This window comes from Apteryx rowi, unplaced genomic scaffold, assembly GCF_003343035.1.
Source record: "Apteryx rowi isolate R43461 unplaced genomic scaffold, aptRow1 scaffold_24, whole genome shotgun sequence".
Classification (NCBI taxonomy): domain Eukaryota; kingdom Metazoa; phylum Chordata; class Aves; order Apterygiformes; family Apterygidae; genus Apteryx; species Apteryx rowi.
In genome coordinates, this window is record NW_020448752.1 from 2,268,207 (window position 1) to 2,289,681 (window position 21,475).

The window sequence follows — 21,475 nt, forward strand, 5'->3', positions numbered from 1 at the left end:
CTATTGTTCCCATTCCCTTTCCCCCAACCATGACTGTCTTTCAGGTTTTGGATTATGAATCACCAGAAAACTGACTCCTCARAAAAGATGGAGCACGCAATAACATGGTATCTTAAAGAAATGCTAATTAATTAAATGTTATGTTTCATGCCACAGAAATTGGTTTATTCATGTATTGAAAGTTAGGTTCAGGTACATTTGTATCTTCAGAATCAGGGCTTTTAATGAAAAATGTTTCTCATATTTCCCGACATGCCATTAAAATGGTTGTCCTTTGACGTCAATTAGAGCTAGCGAAAAAAAAAAAATCATCCTTAATTGCTTTTCAGAAATAGACATTATAGTGTACATCATCACAGCCAGATTCGATTACCTTTTACAAGAAACAAGAATGCTGGGAACAGTATAAAATTCCAGGCCTCTTGAATATGTATGCAGCCCCAAGYCGACGGGCAGGCCGAGAGTGGTGGCTGGGTTACTGCAGTGAAGACTCTGCCTCGGACTGCAGAGAAAATGGACCTAAAAACTGGCATCTAAGGCTGAATACCAATGTTTCCACACCCGACCTCTGGGCTTTCCCATCACAGGGACAGGCTAGCTACAAAATTCATAAACATGTCTAAATTTCTCCAAAATGTAAAAATTCTGAAGCTGGATTTTCAGCTCAGGGCTGATTTTGAAATGTCAGGATCTGTATGTTCAGTGCTCCAGCCCAGCTCTGTTTAACAGTGAATTTAGTCATGCACCTCTACTGTCAATTATAGCTACAAAAAAGATCTAGTCCTCAAAGCTTGGGTGTATTATTTCATTACAAGGAGCACCACCGATTTTCTCAGAGGCTTTCTCAGCATTGCAACTTTCTCTTACTCCAGGGACTTCATAATGTCTCTGCCAACAAGATAGAAGAGAAGTCCAGACAGTAAAACCAAGGGCACTCCTGCTGCAGCAAACATGAACGACCACCCGTAATACACGTGTACGGGCACATCGTCCATGCACTTCTCACTTCTCTCCAGGAGAATGTACTTCTGCAGATCAGCTGCAAACTCCTTCCACATCACAAACAGAAATACAAGCAGCAGAAATAAGCATCCTAGAAAGAGAGACAAAGACCAGTTATTCTCAGACCGTGACCAGCACATGAAATATAGAAATTAAATTGAAACAGACTGCAACAGATTTCCATCTATTCTTGCAGGTCCCTTGCATTAAAACTTAATGATGCAATATTCACAGAATTGCTCTTCAAATTCCCATGAAAACCAAACCCACTCTGCATGGGAGAAATCCACTGCTAACACGATCTACTTCTGAGCCATCGGCACGTACAAGTGATACCACGTGCTCTTGCCACCTTGATGTCACCTTCTGACTTTGCCTGCTGGGGTTCCCAGGCCCGGAGCATTGCTTAGGGCACAGTTACAGCTGGAGATGGTAATGATGCAATTATCAGAAACAAGGCTGGTTTTCACAATATGGGATCCACATTGGGCTAATTCTGGATTCCCATTTTAGAGACGGGTTGTTTTGTCTTTTTTTTTTTTCCTAAGATGAGTTATGATGAGAGACTAAGACTTACTTTTTCCTTTACTGAGAGGAAAAATCTACTACTCTGAGTCCTATCAGATCCAATTTCCATCAGAAATGCAAAGATATGGGGATTTGTTCTGCTGGTGGCAAGCTTTATTTGGCACAGAAACTGCTCTGCGCTGGAGCTACACCCCAGCACCGGCCGACCAAGCAGAATTCACGGCAGACACCGGAGCGGCTGCTGCAGCCCTCGGGAGTTTCCCTTCACCTCTTGTGTTACTCTTGCTTAAACCCAGCTTTGCAACCAACTATTAAAACACATGGCAGGGAGTACAGAGGATCCTATTTCATGGAGAAATAAAACATAATAAAGTGGAAGAGGCATATAGCCATGATGTATCAATCTCAGATTAGCTATTTAATAATAGAAYAATAAACAGCTTATACCATGTGGCTAGAAGGTCTTTTTATGGCACAGCATTGGCAAGTGATACTCTGTTCAGCCTCCTCTCCACCTAGATGGAAGAACGGCAGAGGCCGCGCTCAACTCTGAGCAGCAAGTTCAAGGTCAAGGCCTCGTTTAGGGAGGGTGAGGTCTCGGAGGTCTTGCAAGCTGCCTGTGACCCAAATAGCAGATCTCTCAGGAGACCTACTGGTCTCGTATTTCCATATTCATACATGTAGAAGACTTTATGAGGTCAGATCTTACAAGAAGAGTTCAGTCGCWTCTGAAAACCACATGAAGAACAAACATCTCCGTGACCTCATGCTGCCCAGAATGGATTTATGGACTTAGGTATCTTAATAGGAACCTTCTTTCCCCATAATTCAAAATGATGATGATAAGAGGATGCAGGTCTACCTCCCCTGTATGAAACAGGTGACAAAAAACTAGTGCGGTCCCAATATTATCTACTGTGTCACATTTAAGAATATATACAGCATATTTAAAAGTCAACATATATTAAAACTAAATAGTGATGGTGTGATGACAGATCTGAAATTACTCCAGTAACGTCTGATATTGCTACTTCACAAGTAGAACCTTGCTATATTTAAACATTAACCAWATAACATATATATATGCACATATATATGCATACATATTTGAAAGAAACACAGCATCACAGATAATATTTTTATACTAGAAGTGAACAGTTCAAAATTAATTTAATTGACAAGTTACCATATAGTTCTGTTGGGGTGTTGTAGCTGCTGTTGCATTTAATTTCTCCCTTGCAGTTTTTTAATGAAAGGTAGCTGGTACTGTATTTAATTATTCTTCCTGGCAGCTTCTGAACTGAAAAAACTCAGCTTCCAGGCTAAGCAAAGAAAGCAAGTAAAGTTTGGCATTGACATWTCTGCTTAGCAATGGCGGTTCCTGAAACCCAGGTCAGAGAAAACATGCCAGGGCTTAACTATGTTTTTGAAGCCTATAAGAAAATCTGTTGTTAGAAACCACTGCTTCACATCTTGTAGCCTAAAATGAGACTTAWATGAAGGTACAGAGGTTTCAAAATATTCTTCAATTAATCCTCACCATATGTTATGCAAAAGTTGAAGGTCCCTAGCCTGAGCTGTCATGTTTATTAAAGTGTCTCCTATATCCTAGGACTTGAACTCGAATCTTAATAATCAAGAATTTGTGTAACCATACAAATATACTTTACATCCCAGCACTCTGTTGTTTCAAATCATTCCCCCTTATATAGAAAAGTCCTTATGTTTACTGAAAAGGCAGRCTAGGAGTTAAATACCAGCTGTTAGTTCATTGAGATTTTGATACCACTTGAAATTAAGTGCACAAATAAATATTTTACACTTAATATGATAGTTGCATGCTTAAAATACCAACTACTCTACTATAAGAAAATGATTGAATATTTAATAGTCRCATGTTCTTTACAAAATACAATATATTGATAAGAAGGCAATTAAGTCTTTATTACTGATGTAATTTAAAATTAAACTAATTAGATAGCAACTGAACCTTGAAAACTGCTCTTTTAAAGATCAATTTATATTTCATTAACTTATAATACCTACCGTAATAGACACAAATAAAAAAATAGTCTCTGAGGGACAGAGGACATGGGTACAATACATTATTTTCTAGAGTTTTCTTGCATCTACTTTTCTTTAAAAAAACAAGTTTTTTTATGCATAGGGGAACTACTGAAGCCTRTTCTACATCCTTACAAGACCTATTTGCAACAACCCCTGCTCCCCCTGGCTGTTGCACATGACCTTGCCCATGCTGAATGCCTCCKGTTTGTCTTCCCTCTTTGGGTTCTACCCAAAGTTTCCCAAATCTGAGGGTGCTACCTGGACCAGCATCAARCCAGAAGACATGCCACTCGAGCGCCAGCCGTACCACTGCCCGGGGTCTGTCCTCAACCAACGGCTGATTTTCGCAGCTGCAGGAGCTCAGTATCTCCGCAACCTCTATCTCCTGTAAAGCTCGGCTGAAATGGGCCAGTCCRTAGGAAAAATCATGGGGCTAAAGAGAATCACAGGCAGGCAGAAAATAATTTAGTCCCAGGACAACTGAGGTATTGCCTAAGTCTCATTTATTTAGGAAATCAGACTAAAATCTATCTATCTGCCCATTTCTTAATTATAAAGGTGAAGGGACTTCAGTCAGCGGCTGCTAGCACAGGAGCCCGGAGACACGCATGAAGAGAAGGGTGGAAATTGTGCGCTGAGGTTACCAACGTGCTAATGAGCAGGGAGCCAGCCCCTCCRGTCTCACCGGGAATAGTGCCAGATCTCAATATTGAAGGATTTATTATTAAACAGGTACTGGAGGTGATGGCACAGCCACAACAGCAGAATCTAAATTAAGAACGCTTTAACACTCTGTGAAACATGACCAAAAAATGTAAAGTAAGCAAATTCTTCTCTAGAAAACCTACAGCTGAGTAACAGGAGTCCCTGGGATTTACAGACTCTCAAAAAGGAGGAAAGACAGTAAAAAGGACAATGAAATTTAAAAACAAACACRGAAGTGCAGAAAGGAGAGCTGATCGAAAATTTGGGGGCAACATTTTTTCAACAAAAAACACTTTCTTGGAGCAACAAAAAGTATTCACAAATGTGTCTAAAATCTGTCATACCTTTAGGCATTAAAAATGATCGGTTTGCAGTGAGAATATCAGGATGGTTCACTTCCCTATTTTCAAGGTAAGTGTTTGGCATTTTTATTTTCAAATGATATTTTATCTTGAATTTTTCATAAACTTCTCCCTTAAATAAGTCTCACTTTACCACATCCTTTTGGGGGCTTTCTGTTTCAGTAATAGCTGAAAGACATGTTCGTTCTATTCCAGCCACAAATGACTTTCTATATACATAGATAGATTTCTTCTTGTCTTGGTCAGCAAACTGAAAAAAATCTATATTTTTTTGCCCAGCTCTACTGAGAACCAAAACTGGAGTCAACACACCTGCCCCAGATGCTAGCAGAGGGAGCAGAAAGGTCACAGGGACATTGCATTCTTCGGATTTTAACTGCAGAAATCAAACAGGGATGAATAAAAATTGATCAGACTTAAGAGTCTTGACATTTACACAGCGACTATAATGCCATAAAACGCTTGCGTAGCTCCAGATGAAGAAAAGAACAGGAACAGGTGTTGCACCGAGCAGAGGAACCACTCTGGGGTCAGGCTAAGGAAGCGGCGATAGGATATGGAGATTGTTTTGCTGCAGATGAGCTTTCTGCTAATAGTTAGAAGCGTGGAGCCAGGCTGGCAGATGAAGAGGTTACTAAGGCAGGCAGAAATTTCCTCCTGGAGAGCAGAGTGGTGGTGTCTCCACCGTTGCRCGTTGGGTTTTGGTAAGTGCAAGCRACAGGCTTGTCAAACGAGACAGTCCCTGCGTTCCTCCTAACAGCTCTGTGGTTTCTGCTGGCTACAAAATTAGCAAAGTGATCTCTCTCTTTCTCTCCCTTTCCCGCTTTGCTCTATTCATTAGGCTGGTATGGAAAAAAATTAACTGTGAAACTCAGGCTCGATGCTGATGAGGTCAATGGCATCTTCTGGGGAGGGGCTAATTGCGAGAAAATTGAAGTGGGGTATTAAATCTTTCTCCTTCGCACACGACTGACACCATCTAGGGGCTAACTGCAGGACAACTAACCCCTGGCGCTCAATCTTCCCTTTCCAAAGGAGAGTCGCACCTTAATTGTGAGTAAATTGGAGTCTGTCTTTTTCTTTCTCTCACTTTTTATCCTTGTGACACCTTTATAGCTGCTAATTGTAGAGACAGGTGAATGAACTCAATCTTTAACTCTTATTCTGAGGAAGCTACTAAACTTTCATATAATCTGCTAATTACAAGAAAAATGAACTTTGACCATTAGCAGCTCATTTGCCTTTCTCACTAGTTGCCTCTTAAAGATGGYAATAATAAGAAAATGGAACGCTGACCTTAAGCAGTCTTTCCAGAAATGTTAGCTTTTGCTGCACGTGAAAAGCCCAAGAACTGCCAAACAGGASAATTCTTGATTTGGGAAGAGGAACCTGAGCATAAAACTCAGCAGTTTCCAGCCATAAGACTGTCAAAAGAGGCTTTTTTTTTTAATGTAGTAATCAACTAGCGTTGAAGAGCAGATTGACCTGCACACACACACGTTCACAGTATTCCTCTCACAGGACCACTGCGCGTTGCCTGAAGCCCAGGAGTGGTTGGCTGGAGCCTGTTGCTCACTGGAAACGTCCCTCTATCGTAGCAACCTGGTCCGAGGGCAGCTGTGCAAAAATGAGAGCACACCTGGGTGTACCCTGCAATCGGGTATGTCGTAAAAAGAGCACTGGGATCACAATGGCTGGGAGACATATAGACTATATGTTTAACCGTATACATGTGCTTTCTAGTATAAGGAGAGCTCGTAACGAGCTCCTGTTTATGCTGCTTAACTTTACCCGTGACAGATATTCTCACTGCTTGCTTTGAAAACTTCCTGGATGTTCATCATTTGTTTGTATGTTTTCTCCAGAATATCTTCCTCACTCTTGTCCAAGTTGTCAGGTTGATTTCAGGTCATTTCTTCACTTAAACCTACTGCTTTGCAGCTGATCCAAAGCTAATTACAGCAGCACTGCAGGCTCAGTAATTCCCCTAGGTCTGGAGGAAGGATACCCTTACTTTTAAACTTGGTTGCTAAAATGCCCAAAGGAAACGAAAACTGAGGAGCACAAGTTCAGCAAAGTGGATTCATCTTAAGAATTTAAACACTGTTTCCAGCAGATACAGTGTTCACCCACCTTCTCGGTGTCAATGCAATTATAATTAATCATATTGTCATCTGCCTATTGAAACAAGTTAAAATTAGTCACCGGATAGTAACTTTCTTCCCACTGGAAGTGCTGAAGCCAAGTCGGAGATGTCAAATGGTAGAAAGGCAAGCAAYGGGCTCGTTATTTGCTCATGCATTTTGAAGCAGCTTGGCAAGGATAAAGGCTTCGTTGGTGAAATAGATGTACCAACGCAACTAGCAGTAAATGTCAGGCAGGATCCGGCTGTATTTCCTGAGTCACCCAGCAGAGGAAACCAAGGGAGATGGCCTGGTTTTTTGGAAAGAGCTCTCAGAAATACCACCCACTGAGCACTACATTTGTTACGGTAGCTGGCAGACTATCAGATTTGTCCTTTTGAAAGTACAGTAAATAAAGGGCATCTTGGAAAGAAAACCCAAAGAAATCTGACTGAGTCATAAAAACTTCACCCTAACACACTGAAAYCACCACCCCCCACCCCCCAAAATGGAGGGACACACTAAAATCCTTGAAATAATTTAGAGCTGGGAGCCCATCTCTGCTGCCAGTGCTGCCCTGGAAGGAAACGTGCTCCTCAGGAGCTCCATACAGTAATATGTGTTTTAAAGGAAAATGCTCAGTTCTGCAAGCRATAGCAGTTTTATTAGCTGTACTATCAGAAGACTTGAAAGTATGACTACGTATGACTACGTAAGACTGTGTTAGAAGACTTGAAGTGTGCACCTCACTGCTCTGTACGTCTATATAGATTAATAATACGCATGCAAGGTGAGTGATCAGCTTTCCAAAAGAAATTCAGCAGCATCTGGATAACCATAAATGTCCTTGGGAGCATATTTACACCAAGAATATCTTTAGACCCTTTCAGTGGCTACTGTCTCGTTGCTTTACAAGGATTAACCATGGCTCTAGTTTCGCGATAGTTTTGAGGCAGCCTTAGCGAGGGCTGCTGCTGAAAGGGGCCGGCTCGTCTCCCCTCGCAGCCCCGGCTGCATCCGCCGTCCCTCCTGCCCTCTCCTTCGCTCCCCTGGAAAAGCAGCTGGAGGGGCAGCACCGGGAAAGCTGGGGCGAGGGGAGAGCAGCATGGCCCATGTTGGCAGCAAGTGGGCCAACGTGACTGCGCTGACCTTGCGATGTCCCGCAGGTCCAGACGTCTCACTCGGATAAMGGGATGTGCAGGGAAGTTAAGGACAGAATAACGCTATATTTTGGGGCACCGGAAGAGTTGGTGGCAGGAGACTCCGGCAGTCTTGGTGCCCAGTCTCGCCATCTAATTGCTAGACCACATCCCTGCTCTACGAAGTGCCAATGTTTTCACACTTCCTCAAGGAGAGATCATTTCTGTAAAGGAGGTTAATTAACACTGACCTACGGGCCATGACTAGAAGACAATATGCGCTTTCTCCTGTATCATCACTCCACATCCTGCTATCCGAAGGAAAGGAACAGCAAGGGAGTTGAAGCTGTATTAAACCTATTGTTCCCACTGCTGAGCACAATTATGCAAAATATTTTTAGAAGGGATAGCAAGAAAATAACCACGGAGGGATGCATCCCCAGGATAGCAGGAAGTCAGTTTCCAGCCGGATGCTGAAGTTTGAAATCAGGATCCCAAAGAAAAAAAAAAGGTCAGTTGAAAGTCTAAGTGAACTTTCCTGAAAATGCTGAAATAATATTACATTCTTTTAGCTTTCATTTAGACTGAAAATACAGCAGTAAGTCTCTTCCAGCCGAACTTATTCCTCCTAATGATAGTTAATAACAATGATTGCTGCTCAGACTGAAACTGCATTAATACAAACTCTATTTCAACAGCGGCATCTTTGTCTAATGCCAAGAGGTTTATGTGATGCATAATCAGCTCTTTTAAAAAGTGTCAAACTCGATGTCCCAGTCTTTTAATCAAAAAGTAGTTGAATAAAGTGCAAAAACAGTGAAAAAAAAWGAAATACAGTGATTCAACATTACTCTACTTTCTTTTCTGTGTGATATTTTGCTTCAAATTTTCTTTAAAATCTGGCCAGTGCYAGAATGGTAGAATTCTCATTTTTTCCATTTTGGCAGAAGATTTAGCGTTTTGAAGAAGCAGTGCTTTAATTGGGGTAACCACAAAGTGTCAAATCTAAGAGAATTCAAATACTTGGCCCCAACCTCACAACAAGAGATGACTTTAATTCACATACATGTCAAGTTGCCAATGCCACTCACTAGAAGGCATTGGAGTACCTAACAGGGGTTTTGTAGCAAGACTTCCTGCATTCCCAAATGGAATTCATATGTGTAAAACCATATAATATTTACCTTTAGAAAAATTAAGCTCAAGCAAGCATTTATTAAACTATATATGAGAGAGATGATAAGCAGATATCCACAGGCTTGCTAGCCATTATTTCAATAACTAAAGACCTGGAGGCAAATGGAAAATTGGACAAAATGCAAAGTGAATTAGCAGAGGCAGGTAGGGCCACATTGATTTAGTGTCTTCTAGATTTTTTAGACAAATAGATAGATGTCATCTAGCTTCATTTGAACAAGCAGCGCAGCTGGTGTCACATGGTTAATTATTAGTACATCTGGAGGAGACAGAGATTAGGAAAGCAACTATAAAATGGATAGGGAGCTAAATAATGGGGAAAATAGCAAAAGGTAATAATGTAAGGGCATGATGAGTTTGGAAGGAGTTTAAAAGGAGTTCTTCTAGGGTCAATTTTCAGACCTCTCTTGTTAAATATTTTCATGAACATTTTCAGCAGAAAAATCTGAGACAGACTAAAAGCCAAAACTGGGAGCAAAGACACTGGCTCTTGTTTGATTCCTGCTGTGTTTGAGGAAGCAGGACCTGGTGCAGGGTCCCTAATTAACTATAATTGTTGCAGAGAAAGGCCTGACTTCATTATGAAGGTCTTCATTTGGCATGGCTCATCTGAGCTTCAACCTTTAACTGTTTAGATTGCAATAAATATGTTTTTCCTAGTTGGAGTCACAGTTATAAATCAACTTACAGTTAAGCCAGTTATCCATTCTCAAAACGAGAAAAGGAAAAAGCCCAAGTTATAGAAAATGGTGATAATTCAGTGGAATAACTTCTAATGCTAGTGGGAATAATGAATACAGGTCAATTTTTAATTCGTTTTCCTGCTTTGATACTGCTTTATCTTTTCAGAGCAGATTAAATATGTCCTCCAAGTTTAAATCATTGGGGATTGCTTCCACTGAGTTTTCAGCTCTGCCAGATGTTAAGAAGAAATACAGGAGAGGTCCAAATATGAAGACTGCTTACAGGAGCGGAGCGGAGCTCGCTACTGCCCAGGGTTATTGTGACCGTGGACTCTGCTGAAATACGGAGCTCTGCACCTCTGGGTTGCACAGGAGGCTCAGAGCTCGGCAGCAGAAAAAGCAAAAGCATATTTCCCAAGCCCCAGACTCTCTAGAACTAAGGGCTACCTTGCTAAGGCTCGATGGAGCATAGCAGTTCGTTCCTAGCCGAGAAAGGGGGAGGGAATCACTTATTCGGAGCCAGCGCTTCTCATCGGCGCGCCGCGCTTTCTCCAGGAGCGCCTCATTACCCGCGTGCCTCCCCTTCGCATGCACGCGCGCGCTCCAAGGGGGGGACGCGGGCTCCGCATCCCAGGCGCGCGGATATCCAATTACCGGGGCTTGGCAGCTTACCAGCGGCGAGGAGGAATCCGCCCCCGACTTTGTAGAAGCGGGGGTTGACAAAGGGCACGCCGCACACCAGCAGGAACCCTCCCACCAGGCTGGCAGCCACGGCCACGGTGATGAACGCCGTCCAGAAGCCTCTGTACACTGCACAGGCGAGAAGAATACAGTTACGGGAAAGGAGAGGGATCCCACGTAGTCGGACCGGGTTTCAGACAGCTGCRCAAGGCTGATGCGTGTGACACCAGCCTCGGCGACAATAAAAGCAATAACCTTGCTGTAATGAATGCTGGGATTAGGAGCAGGGTCTTCAGTAGAGAGCTGTTGCTCGTGTTGAGAAGAGCTGTATCYYGCATTTTACTAACTCCCTGCAGGGKCATGGAGAGAACATGCCCAGAACCGGTGCAAGTTTGAGTTGCATGGCCTGCCCCAAATAATGGGATTGGACCGAGTGCAAGAAGTTGAAAGGGTCAGTGAGAAAACCGTGTCACCAGAGGGTTCAAAATGTGAGAGTAAAGGACACCACACTTAGCTGTGCTTGTGGGAGAGGGAAGAGTCTGGCAAGGAAGAAACTTGAAGAGAGATATGGAATCAGATCATATCATTTTCCATTTCAATTAGCCCCTTTGGGAGGCCCCAAGTTCTTGATTTTAAATAAAGTCAGTTTTTGTTAGCTGCAGAGCAGGGCTGCACTGAAAGCAGGAGCTCACAGTTCCCCCCACTAATGGCCTTGCTGGACTCCAAATCACAGATCAGGGCAGGAGACCCAGCTGCCCTTACAGCTGCTGCRTTTTGGGGTTTCTGCTGTGACTCCAAGCAACCGTGCTCGTTAGAGGCAAGCACGTGTCGGAGCCGTTTTCCCATCGCTTCRAATGGGACTGGGCCCACTGATTTCTGTCTCTGAGTTGCCAAGTCTCTTCCCCTCAATACCCCAAAGCTTGGCCAAAGGCAGCGATCTTCAAGTGAAAACCTTCTGACGTCCTACTCCCCTGACATCCCCAGTCCTCTCAGACCATCGCTTCTCACTCTGCCTGTTGCTTTCCAGAAGAAATAGTCGCAAAGATTGGAGCTGAGCAGGAGCAAACGGGTCATTCTGAACCRATTCACACTCGAAAGAAAGATGATACGTTTTGCTCGTTTTAAACCATTTTGTCAGGAGAGCCACTTAGGAAAAGATAAGTATCTTCAACTCTCCAAAACCACAGAATTCATTTTCGTGTTTAACCTCGCCTCACCCGTTTCTCTCAGGGAGCCTAAGAGGCTGCAGAGAAGGCAGAATTAACTCCGGAAGAGGCAGTGGCTGGAGGACCTCTCTTCTTGGATTGCCTCCTCTTTTGTCATAATTTACGTGCGAGTGACGAGTGGTTCGAATTAAGTAAGCGAGGCGCACCGGGAAGGTCCGTCTGCRCCTCCCTGGCTCAGGAATGATGCTTTTGGCCTCTCCGGCCGATCTGGCTGCAGCCGGTGGCAGAGGGATTTCTGAGAGGCCGCTGCAGAGGGGTTTTGTGGCAGGGCTGACAGACGGGGACAGATGGCTCAAGGGCCCTTTATTTAGTACGGAAAAATTAGTGTGTTTATTAGCAAGATCATTCAGAAACTAGACATCATGACGGTCTCTCACAGGCAAAAAAAATCCCCGTGCTTAACCTGGATGTTTGTTATACAAAGCCTGAAACAGGCTACTCTTTTTACTGTTGACAAGTTTCTCGTATCCATTTTATATTGCAGCATGTTCCCCGAGGCAGGAATCTTACACAGCAGAGCAAAAGAAATAGCTACTCTCCCTCAAACACTCCTACTGACAAATATTTTTTTTAATTAATTCCTCATAAAAAAAATAAAAATAAAAAAGGTACTGCTAAAGGCTAAGGAAAAGGTCAAGATGTTTGTTTGTGCAGCATGCCTGCCCCAGATCCCCAGAGGCAACGCAGAGTGATGCACACTATTTAAAGAAATCAATTCATTTCAAAAAAGATCATTGAATTAATTCTAGCTGCTGCCACCAATTTAGCAAATTAAAATTCCTAACAGCAGCTGATTCATTAAAGAACTCTGAAAATACAGAGAAACATAAATAAAAAGGGAACCAGTTGAAAGGAAAGCTCTCCAGCCATGTTGTATTCGSTGCATTAAAAATAAGTCACTCATTTATGTGGGTCTTCTAAGAACTTGCTGTTCAACTGATTTTTCAATGATTGTTTATCTCGCCTTGTAACTAATCAGCACTAGGGCTCCCAGGAAGCAGACACTGGAAGTGAGTCGGTGCTGGACTGCCACAAGCCCAACCCAGGAGCAGTATTTTCCATTGCCTCCCCGCTTGGCCATATGCAGGCTCTGGCTTTGGTCACAGAGCAGAAGCCCTTTGCCTCGGTGGCTGAGGTGGGAGAGGAGAGGATGGATTTAGCAYGGTCCCTCGCTGTTGGGAGTAACTGCTGGGGTACCCTAAAGGAAGGTGCACTGCTCACAGCACAGCACGTTTTGGGCTGGAGGACAGAAGATGTAGGAGCACACCAGCCACAGTTTGCTCGCTGCTTGGGGTGGTTGGACAAAGCCTGACCATCTTGTAAAGGAGCTTTCCAAAAGCCTTGATCACACTTTCCTCTTCTTCCCCAGAATAAAGGCTGGTGAGCAGCTGTGCTCCACTAGAAAGTGCATATGGAGTTTCACTGTCATATGGGAAGATACAATTTATGGCATCCTTCTGCCCGGCTGCTTTCATCGCGGTCATAGATCCAGCTGCTCCCCTTGCCTTAGCTGTGGCCAATGGAAGTAGCTGCTGTACAGCCACCAAGGGCCTTAAATTAGGGGACTAAACAGTATCTGGCAAACTCTTACACAGACTATAGAAAGGCAAATACATTCTTCTTCTTCCCCACACATATTTGCAATGAAAGAAACACTGATGTACACAAATTTTTTGGAAAAGGAGCTGTTGGGGAACAAGTAAGGAACCTACCTGCAGTTGTATCGTACGAAGGATGAGGAAAAGGGCCAAGAGCAACAGGCATGGGAAACAGGTAGCCATGCATGCAGTACTTGGGATGTGCTTGGCTAGCTGAAAAAGAATAAAAACAACAACAAAAAAAGTTGGTTTTATTTTATGCAAAATCATAGCCATACTATTCAGATAACAAGTGTCCTATTCTCAAAACCTACTAAACAGTCACTGAAGTCAGAAGCCTGGGGAGTAAAGTAGAAGATGAGTAAGTTGTGGTTAGAAAGAAGAGAAGGAAGAGTAATGATAGAGGGGAGATATAACAGGATCCGAGAATGCTACCCATACAGTGCCATATCTTCATAAACTGAGTCTGAGGCAGCTATAAATCATGAAACATAGAGTAGCTCAAATTAGTGTCTATATTCCCATTGCTATTTTCCTCCAGAAAACTGTCATACTCCCTGGAAAGGGCTAAGATTTTTGGGTACTGGAACAAGCTACCTTACAAGATCTCTGGTTTGTGAGAAAGGGAAGCACAATTAGAATGGAAGTGCCCCATCAATATTAATACCACTGAGGCTTATCATGATTAACGGTAATAGAATGAATGTTAAATGAATTAATTAATGGTTGGCCACTTATTTAAATATGTTCCCCAGCTCAAAGGAACACTTTATAATAGGTGGACATTAGTTCATGCTAAATTGACTATGGAATACCTATTGAATTAATTATTACATCCATGARAGCAGCAAATTAATTTGCCATGATCAATCCTATTATAATAAATACCTAAAGAAGTAATAAAAATTTGCCTGTTATCAGAAAGAGTCATTTTACTTCAGGTAACATGATATTATATAATGTATTTCCATATAATGTAATTAGATGGTAAATTCCCTCTCTTGAGCCTTTTTTTTTTTTTTTAACAAAAAACTTCTGTATGAAAAACCTCAATTTTTCTATTGGTCAGTGGCAGGAACTGTTTCTAAAAGATGTTATGAGGAATGGAGGTCAGGGACTGAAGGACAGTGAAATTATCTGAAATTTCAGTCACCGTGGAGTAAATTTATTGTGGGAACCTGCCTTATTTTCATACAAATCTCCTACGCAATCATGCTTCTCCGCAGCCCTGCGTGCATCTCTTGGACAACCGAAGCAGCCCGAGCACAGTGAAACCGCACCACGTGGGGAGACCTGGGCTCCCGCTGACGCATCTCGGTGAGCCCACCTCCCGCAGGCTCGTCCTTGAAAGGAGASGTGTCACTGAAAACGGCATCCAGCAAAAACCGCAGGGTCTGTGACGGCCGGAGCGAGCATCGCTTAACGATGCAGGGCTGTGAGTGACTGCTAATTGCATGGCTGGAGGCCTTCTGGAGGTCAAGGCTTATGCAGTGTTGAAAACCTTTGCAGACCTTATTTTAGAGCTTTTTTTTTTTTTTTTCCCCCGATACTTCTCTAAGGTTGTAGCATCCCAGGGAGACRCTGTCCTCTAATTATTCACCGCATGTTCAGCCAGGCCTGTCGGCTGCCGGCAGAGGCTGGTGCCAGGCAGTACGTGTTGCGTGGTGGTTTTATTTGGTTGCTTTTTCTGGTGTGAGCACCTGATTCACTGGGCCAAGACCCCACGCWTCRTTGCACATRGGCCACCARTCAGCACCAACTGGTGTCTCAGAASAGATTTCAAATTTTCCTTCAATTTTTGAAGATGTGAATGTAATTTCAGAAAAAAAATGATTTTTCATCAATCCCTGTTTGTTCACAGTGAAATCATTGCACATGTAATTTCAACGACCTTAAAAAACAAAACAGGTAAGATTTTTTTCTTTTCAAAAAAAAAAAAAGATCTTGGGTGCCTAAAAACATGAACACATTTGGGTATGGTTCTCTATTATAGAGTTTTACTCGCTTRCTATTCAGATTATGACTGAACTCTAAAAATACGACAGGGTGGAGTCAGAGGTTCGCAATGGCAGTGCTGACGTGAGCCTACAGCAGCAATGTGCTCAGGGGAATTAACAGCAACGCCGGCCAGCCGGCAGTACTCACTGTACCAGAAGCTCCAGATGGTCCCCACGTCACCTTCACCGAAGAACCAGCACCGCCAGAAGAAGCCCTCATGATGGAAAGTGAGGATCTCCTTTCTGACCTCAGACAGCGTTTCAGCCTACAGGAGAACAAAAACCAGGCTGATAAGGGGGCRATCGCTGCACGTGTGGAATGAGCCTTTGGCTTAGCGGGTTGTGGGTTGCGTTATTTGCTGGGGGGCTTGTTGTTGTTGTTTGGGTTGGTTTGGGAGGAGCTGGGGAACGAGAGACAGCTGCTTCGCTGGGCTTCCTGCCTCATCAAAATTACAGACCAGAGCAACATTTTAGCCTCTCGAACTGAATGGCATCAGTAATTTTAGGGGTGACCCAAGCAACAATGCTGATGTCCTTCCTACTGTTTACACTCTGCAGGAGCCATGTGTGGTCTTGCTTAATCCCCAGAGGACAACCCAGCTTTAAAACTCCTGCTGGGCCTCTTCCAAACATCAGCCCAAAGTTTTTCTCCTTTCTCTCCATCTGCCTAGCCCTGCAGAAGTTGTACACAGTTTATGTAAGACAGAAATTACTCTTTGCATATAACAGTCTTCTCATGAACAAGGCTAAGAACATAGACAAATATTCCTTTTCTGGTCAGTCCACCTCAACCCACAGACCAGACCTGCAAAAGCAAGGCTGAGGTCTTTCCAGAAGGGAGGATATTGCAATATAAGTCCTGGATTAGTTACCAAAAACTTATTAAAGCTATACCTAAAAATTTTATCTTTGTCACAATTCGATAAAGGAGACGTGACCGTCAAAAATATCTGTGGAGGACAGAGAAAATCCTTACAGGATTAGACCCTGCAGCTGTGAAGTGAAGAAAGGAGCTGGGACTCGACGAGGAGGTATTAGATGATACTTCCCTTGTCTTGAAGTCTTCATGCACCAAGTTATGACAGTTTCTGGAGCTCTGACCTGATTCTCCTTTTACTTTCAGAACAAAATACAAACTATGGCAAGGGTACGTCATCAGATGGATGTCTGCTGACACTGCCTCTACGGCATATTTAACCACTGTTTGGCAGAAATTCAAGATCATCATTATCTGTTAGGGATAGACTTTGCCAGCTTAAGAAAGGTTGGAGAAGGTAAAAGCACAGCCTGTGGTAACAGAATCGTCAACAACAATTCAAGTGTCTGCAGTAGAAATAAAATATCTCAGAGGAAAGAATAAAAGCTGTTCCTGTTTCTGCCTGGCACTTTTGAAGTCACTCTGCCTTAGCGATAGGCAAGCTAACACTATGCCAAGAGCACATCTTAACAGCCTGAGATGTTTATTTTGTGTAGTGCAACATCTCTAGTCTCTCCACTTCAAAAGATAATAGCACAAACGAAAATCTGAAACAATTAATGTCATTTCCTAAGTGCACAAGAACAGAGCTGCACTGCTCTGGCCATTACACGCTGCCACCGCCGGGGTTTTATTGTGCTGCTTTACACAGTAAAGACAATGTGTTCGGCTAGGCGGTCGTTCTCTCATAATTTTTTTCAATAGAGAGAGCAATTTGGAAACATGGTTCAAGCAACCAGTGTCCTACATTTGATTGTGAGATTCTGAAACTAAAGAGAGTATTTCATGCTGGCATCCCAACGCTTACCAAATGTGGCTCAGCACACCAGGAAAAAAATCAAACCTAACTTGATTGAACTTGGAAATTACAAAAAAGACTGCATAGAACAAGGATCCTTCTGTCATTTTTTAATTGAAACTGCACATTGATAGGCACAAAAGTATTTTTGAAGAGCAGGAGGTTCAGGGAACTGGTCTGGTTGTTATTTCATTGAACAGTTAGACAGTAGCAAGATCAGCTAAAATCAAGCTTTCTAAAAGGATCTATAAATAAGCAATATTAGAAGCTAGCAATAAAATACCAGTTGCAACTATAGGAAACATAACAAAACTGTCTTGAAAATTACATTTCCTGCTAACTAAAATCCTATATTAAACTTAATTTTAGAATATACAGATCTTTTCATGTTGAATGGAAAGGAATTTTTGTCTACTCTCTTTTATGCATTTGATGTTCACTTTTGTTTTCTCTCTGCACTGTAGTCGTATCACTTGAGATTTAACTGATTGATTGCCAAGTTCTGCACTTTAAAATATGAACTATTTTTAAATGAAGAAACTACAGAGGGAAAAATAGTTTAATGGCAAATATCAGGAGATATCTTTTGTTTTTAGAAGCAAATGCTGTCAACAAGTAAAGCTATTACATTTTTGTTTTTCATTCTCTAACATTAATATCTGCCAGGATACAGAAGTGCTGATTTTAATGGTTTCCTAGAGATTACTTCAGTCAGAATGCTAGATACTATGAAAACGCTGGTTCTGATTACAAAGTTAGCTCAAGCTGAGTTTCTACATTAGTGGGTCACATTCAATAAGCACAGATATTATCACAGATTCAAAACTGCCAGCACCCAAATTTAAAGTAGTTGTGTTGCCTTTAAGCATATTTATAGCAAATTGTTTAAACAAGTTAACTCTTTCTCTTCCGAAGTAATGCAAGATTTTGGGTTTTACCTCCCCAGTCTGAAGAGTATTATTTCCATGCTCAAAGACTCCACATGTCTCTGTAGCCAGAAGCCAATAATCTGTCCCGAAAGCGATGAGAAACAGCAGAACGCCCGTCCCGCCGAGGAGCCCTGCGACAAAGGCGGCTATTCCAGCCTTCATGGTAGAGCAGGTAGTCAGCAAAACTGAAATTCAGAAAAGAAGAAAAACACCCAAGTATCCAGGGTCACTGGAAGAGGCGGATGAAGAGAAGTGCTATTTTTGGACCCAGATAAGAATCTTTTCATGACTGGTGTGAGTTTCACTGGGCGGTGGGAAAAGGACTAATAAAAGCAGATGACCTGGCATGGCCAAACAGCTGTGGCATTAAAGGAACATGACAAATAGCTGTTGAGACCAAGCAGGAAGATTTCCAAACAGACACGGCTGCTCATTTTAAAAAAGAGCGGAGCAGAGAGTCTTTAGCTTTGGCCTGTTAGGCAACTTCTATAGGTCACAAGTATTTATTATGCAGAGCTGTCCAGGAAACCAGTTTGTTTTTAAAGCCCTCTGCACGCATGAGATTAGCGTTGAGGCTGTACTCTGCGTGAGCAAATCTGAATCTGAATATTTTTACCATTCCACCAAGGCCACAGTTTCTACAGCCGCTTTTGTGAGATATCTTAAGTTATACCCTCATAACTGCAGTTTAGAAGCGGCATGTCCTGAATTACTTCTTTCCTTCTGTTCCTATTTCCTCTAAAACAAAATGCTAGTTCAGATTTCACAGAAATCCAAGAAATAACATTAAAATGTTGGTAACTCTCTCTCCTAAAATCTTGGTGCTCTCCGATGTGATACAATCATCCCATGCAAACACATTTAAATCAGATGGGTCTACATCTAGCTACATAAGGAGCATTTAAATGAGGTATACGTACCAAGATATCTAGAGAGTCTTGTTATGCAGCTGAAGAAAGATAATCTCTTCTCCACTTTCCTGCTACAAAAGAGTGTAATATATAGCATTCATACCCCTCCCACCACCTAACCATGCTTTGGAAGAAGTGCCTCATTGGGAATGAGAAGATTCCTCCATGGAATTTCATTGCCATTTGGTTCCTAATTTTTTTTTTTTTGTCTTCTGCTGAAGCATCTGCTGTAGATCACTGCCAGAAAGAGGATGCCAGGGTAGGAAAATTATAATTTCTGTATGGCAATAACTATATTCCTGTGACATGCCAAGAGTCTGGGGGAGAAAATTTAAATTACAGTGAAAATTCAAATTATGATTTTTCTAACCTTAGCCTAAGTCACGAACTATTGCAAAGGGAGGATAGATGAAGATGTTGACTTCCTTATCCTATGGGATTTTGTGTTGCCAAATTAATTTCTGAATCAATTTAATAAAGTTAACTGTGCACATATGGATATAGCAGAGAAACTATGCATTGCTTAGGGAAACTGGAGAGAGGAGGGTAAAATTTTGACTACACTTCTAGCCAACTGTTGAGGCATATGGACTGATGAATACACTTGCTCTTGTTCTATGAACACAATAGACTTTAAATTATAATAATTGATTGTATCATCTGCATTGTTCTTGCTTAAATATTGCAGGCTGGGGTAGCTTTTAAATAATACATTAGATCGCTCTTCCTCATAGTCACATTGGATGAGCTGCTATTTGTTTAATCTGACAGCACAAGCTTCTGAGGCATTTGATAGATTCCAGAAGAGGGGTCCCTGCCCAGGAGAGTCCTTAGGTAGATAGATGGAGAAAGAAAACGTGGGTCAGGTTACAGAATTACCATAAAACAAAGTCTAAGATAAACCACAATCTGCATAACCCCATTGCTAACTCTCACAGGTCACTGTTAGAGCAGGGCTGCACTGAGCAAGAGACGATGTGCAAGAAGGTCAGAAGATATTACTGCGTCTGCGGTGGTGGAGCAGAAAAGGGGGGCAGGCAATGAAACAGGAGAGTAGGTCTGAGCTGCAGGCTAGAGCCAGCAGATCATCTCAAAGATTAGATTGATATCCTGATGGGTCTCAAAAATGGTAAAATATCTTCTGATGTTAATATAATGGAATTAAAACCCCTAAGACTGAACATATTGTTCTTGACAGGTAAAGAGATCATTGTGTGACCTTAGATATATATGAAGCCTTTTAACATAGGGAGCAGTGGATGTGCATCTGATGGGAGAACTACAGTACAGAAGCCACTTACGGGGAAGTTAAAGTATACATCATGTCTTGGCCCTGCTTAACTGTCCCTTTTCTTTAAAGCAAACTATTTAGTCAACTAAGGGAGAGGAGAAATCATTCTGACATGATACATCCTGCCTTTTAGATCTCTTTGCATTTGTGGGGGAGAAGAGAGCAGCTACGCACCTCACAAGCTTGCTCAGCAGTAGTGCTTGGAAAACTAGTTGTTCTTAGCCCTCTAAGTCTGAACGAATGAAAATAGAGTGGCCCTCCTGGAGTACTTACTTGTCCTCCCTCTTTTAGCTGTCGTCTCCTCCGGAAGCAATCTCCATCTACGCATTTGTACGCGGGTGCTTCCGGCCAACCCTCCCCGCACATTGCCTTGTCATATCAGACACTCTCAGATGCAATATGAAGAGGGTATTTTTTAGAGTGGCCAGTCACCAAGTAATAGGCAGGATCTGGTCAAATAAATCTTCCTTTATGAGACTCAGTCCCATCAACCACACAAAAGGGTTTCTCACATGCCAATAAAATAACCATGGAATGACAGACTTGCTGAGGTTGGCAGGGGCCTCTGGAGATCATCTAGTCCAAGCCCTGCCCCTGCTCAAGCAGCCTTAGCTAGAGCAGGTTGCCTAGGACCATGTCCCACCAAATTTTGATTATCTCCAAGGATGGAGAGTCCACAATCTCTCTGGGCAACCCGTTCCAATGTTTGTCTAAATATATTTAATAATCTAAACAATCATCTAAGTAATCATCTAAATAACACCTTCCCTGAACCCAAGGTAACACACAAGATCAGCTTCAGAGTGTTCAGAAGTAGAGTAGCACCCGCAAAATCCAAAGCACTGAACTGAACGCAGCTTCTCAGGCAAATATTCTCTCTTCAGCTTGAACCCAGATGTCTGAATTCAGCCAGACAAAATGCCTACAGCCACCAAACTGACCTAGGGAGGATCTGGACAACTAAGACCTTCACCCTGCCATAACAAGGCAACCCCTCGTCTGGCTGCCCTCTCACTTTTAAAGATTCACGAGGGCTCACTTAATCCTGTGAATCTTTGCTAATTCCCCAGCAATTCTGCATTTACATAACCCAAGTAGAGCCTTTGCTAGATATTAACCATCTCCCAGTCGATTCCTGGGCAGTGCTTTGTATCCAATCTTATTATATAGTTTTGAACTGTAATAACATGCCCATCTTGTAATCATCTGGTTACTTTGCAGGCAACAACGCCTGCAATGAGATGACCTCTTTATATTGAAT

The 21,475-nt window shown here is 42.4% G+C and overlaps 1 protein-coding gene across 1 annotated transcript; it reads right to left on the reverse strand.

Annotated features, from left to right (window-relative positions):
• Nucleotides 1-419: 419 nt before the first annotated feature.
• On the reverse strand, nucleotides 420-18,320 carry LOC112966334 (transmembrane protein 182-like). Its single transcript, XM_026066336.1, has 5 exons — nucleotides 18,022-18,320; nucleotides 15,457-15,574; nucleotides 13,426-13,524; nucleotides 10,479-10,616; nucleotides 420-1,093 (listed from the first exon to the last, which is right to left on the reverse strand). Exons 1-5 carry the CDS (start codon nucleotides 18,172-18,174, stop codon nucleotides 864-866), a joined length of 738 nt encoding a protein of 245 aa, XP_025922121.1. The 5' UTR covers nucleotides 18,175-18,320; the 3' UTR covers nucleotides 420-863.
• Nucleotides 18,321-21,475: the final 3,155 nt, after the last annotated feature.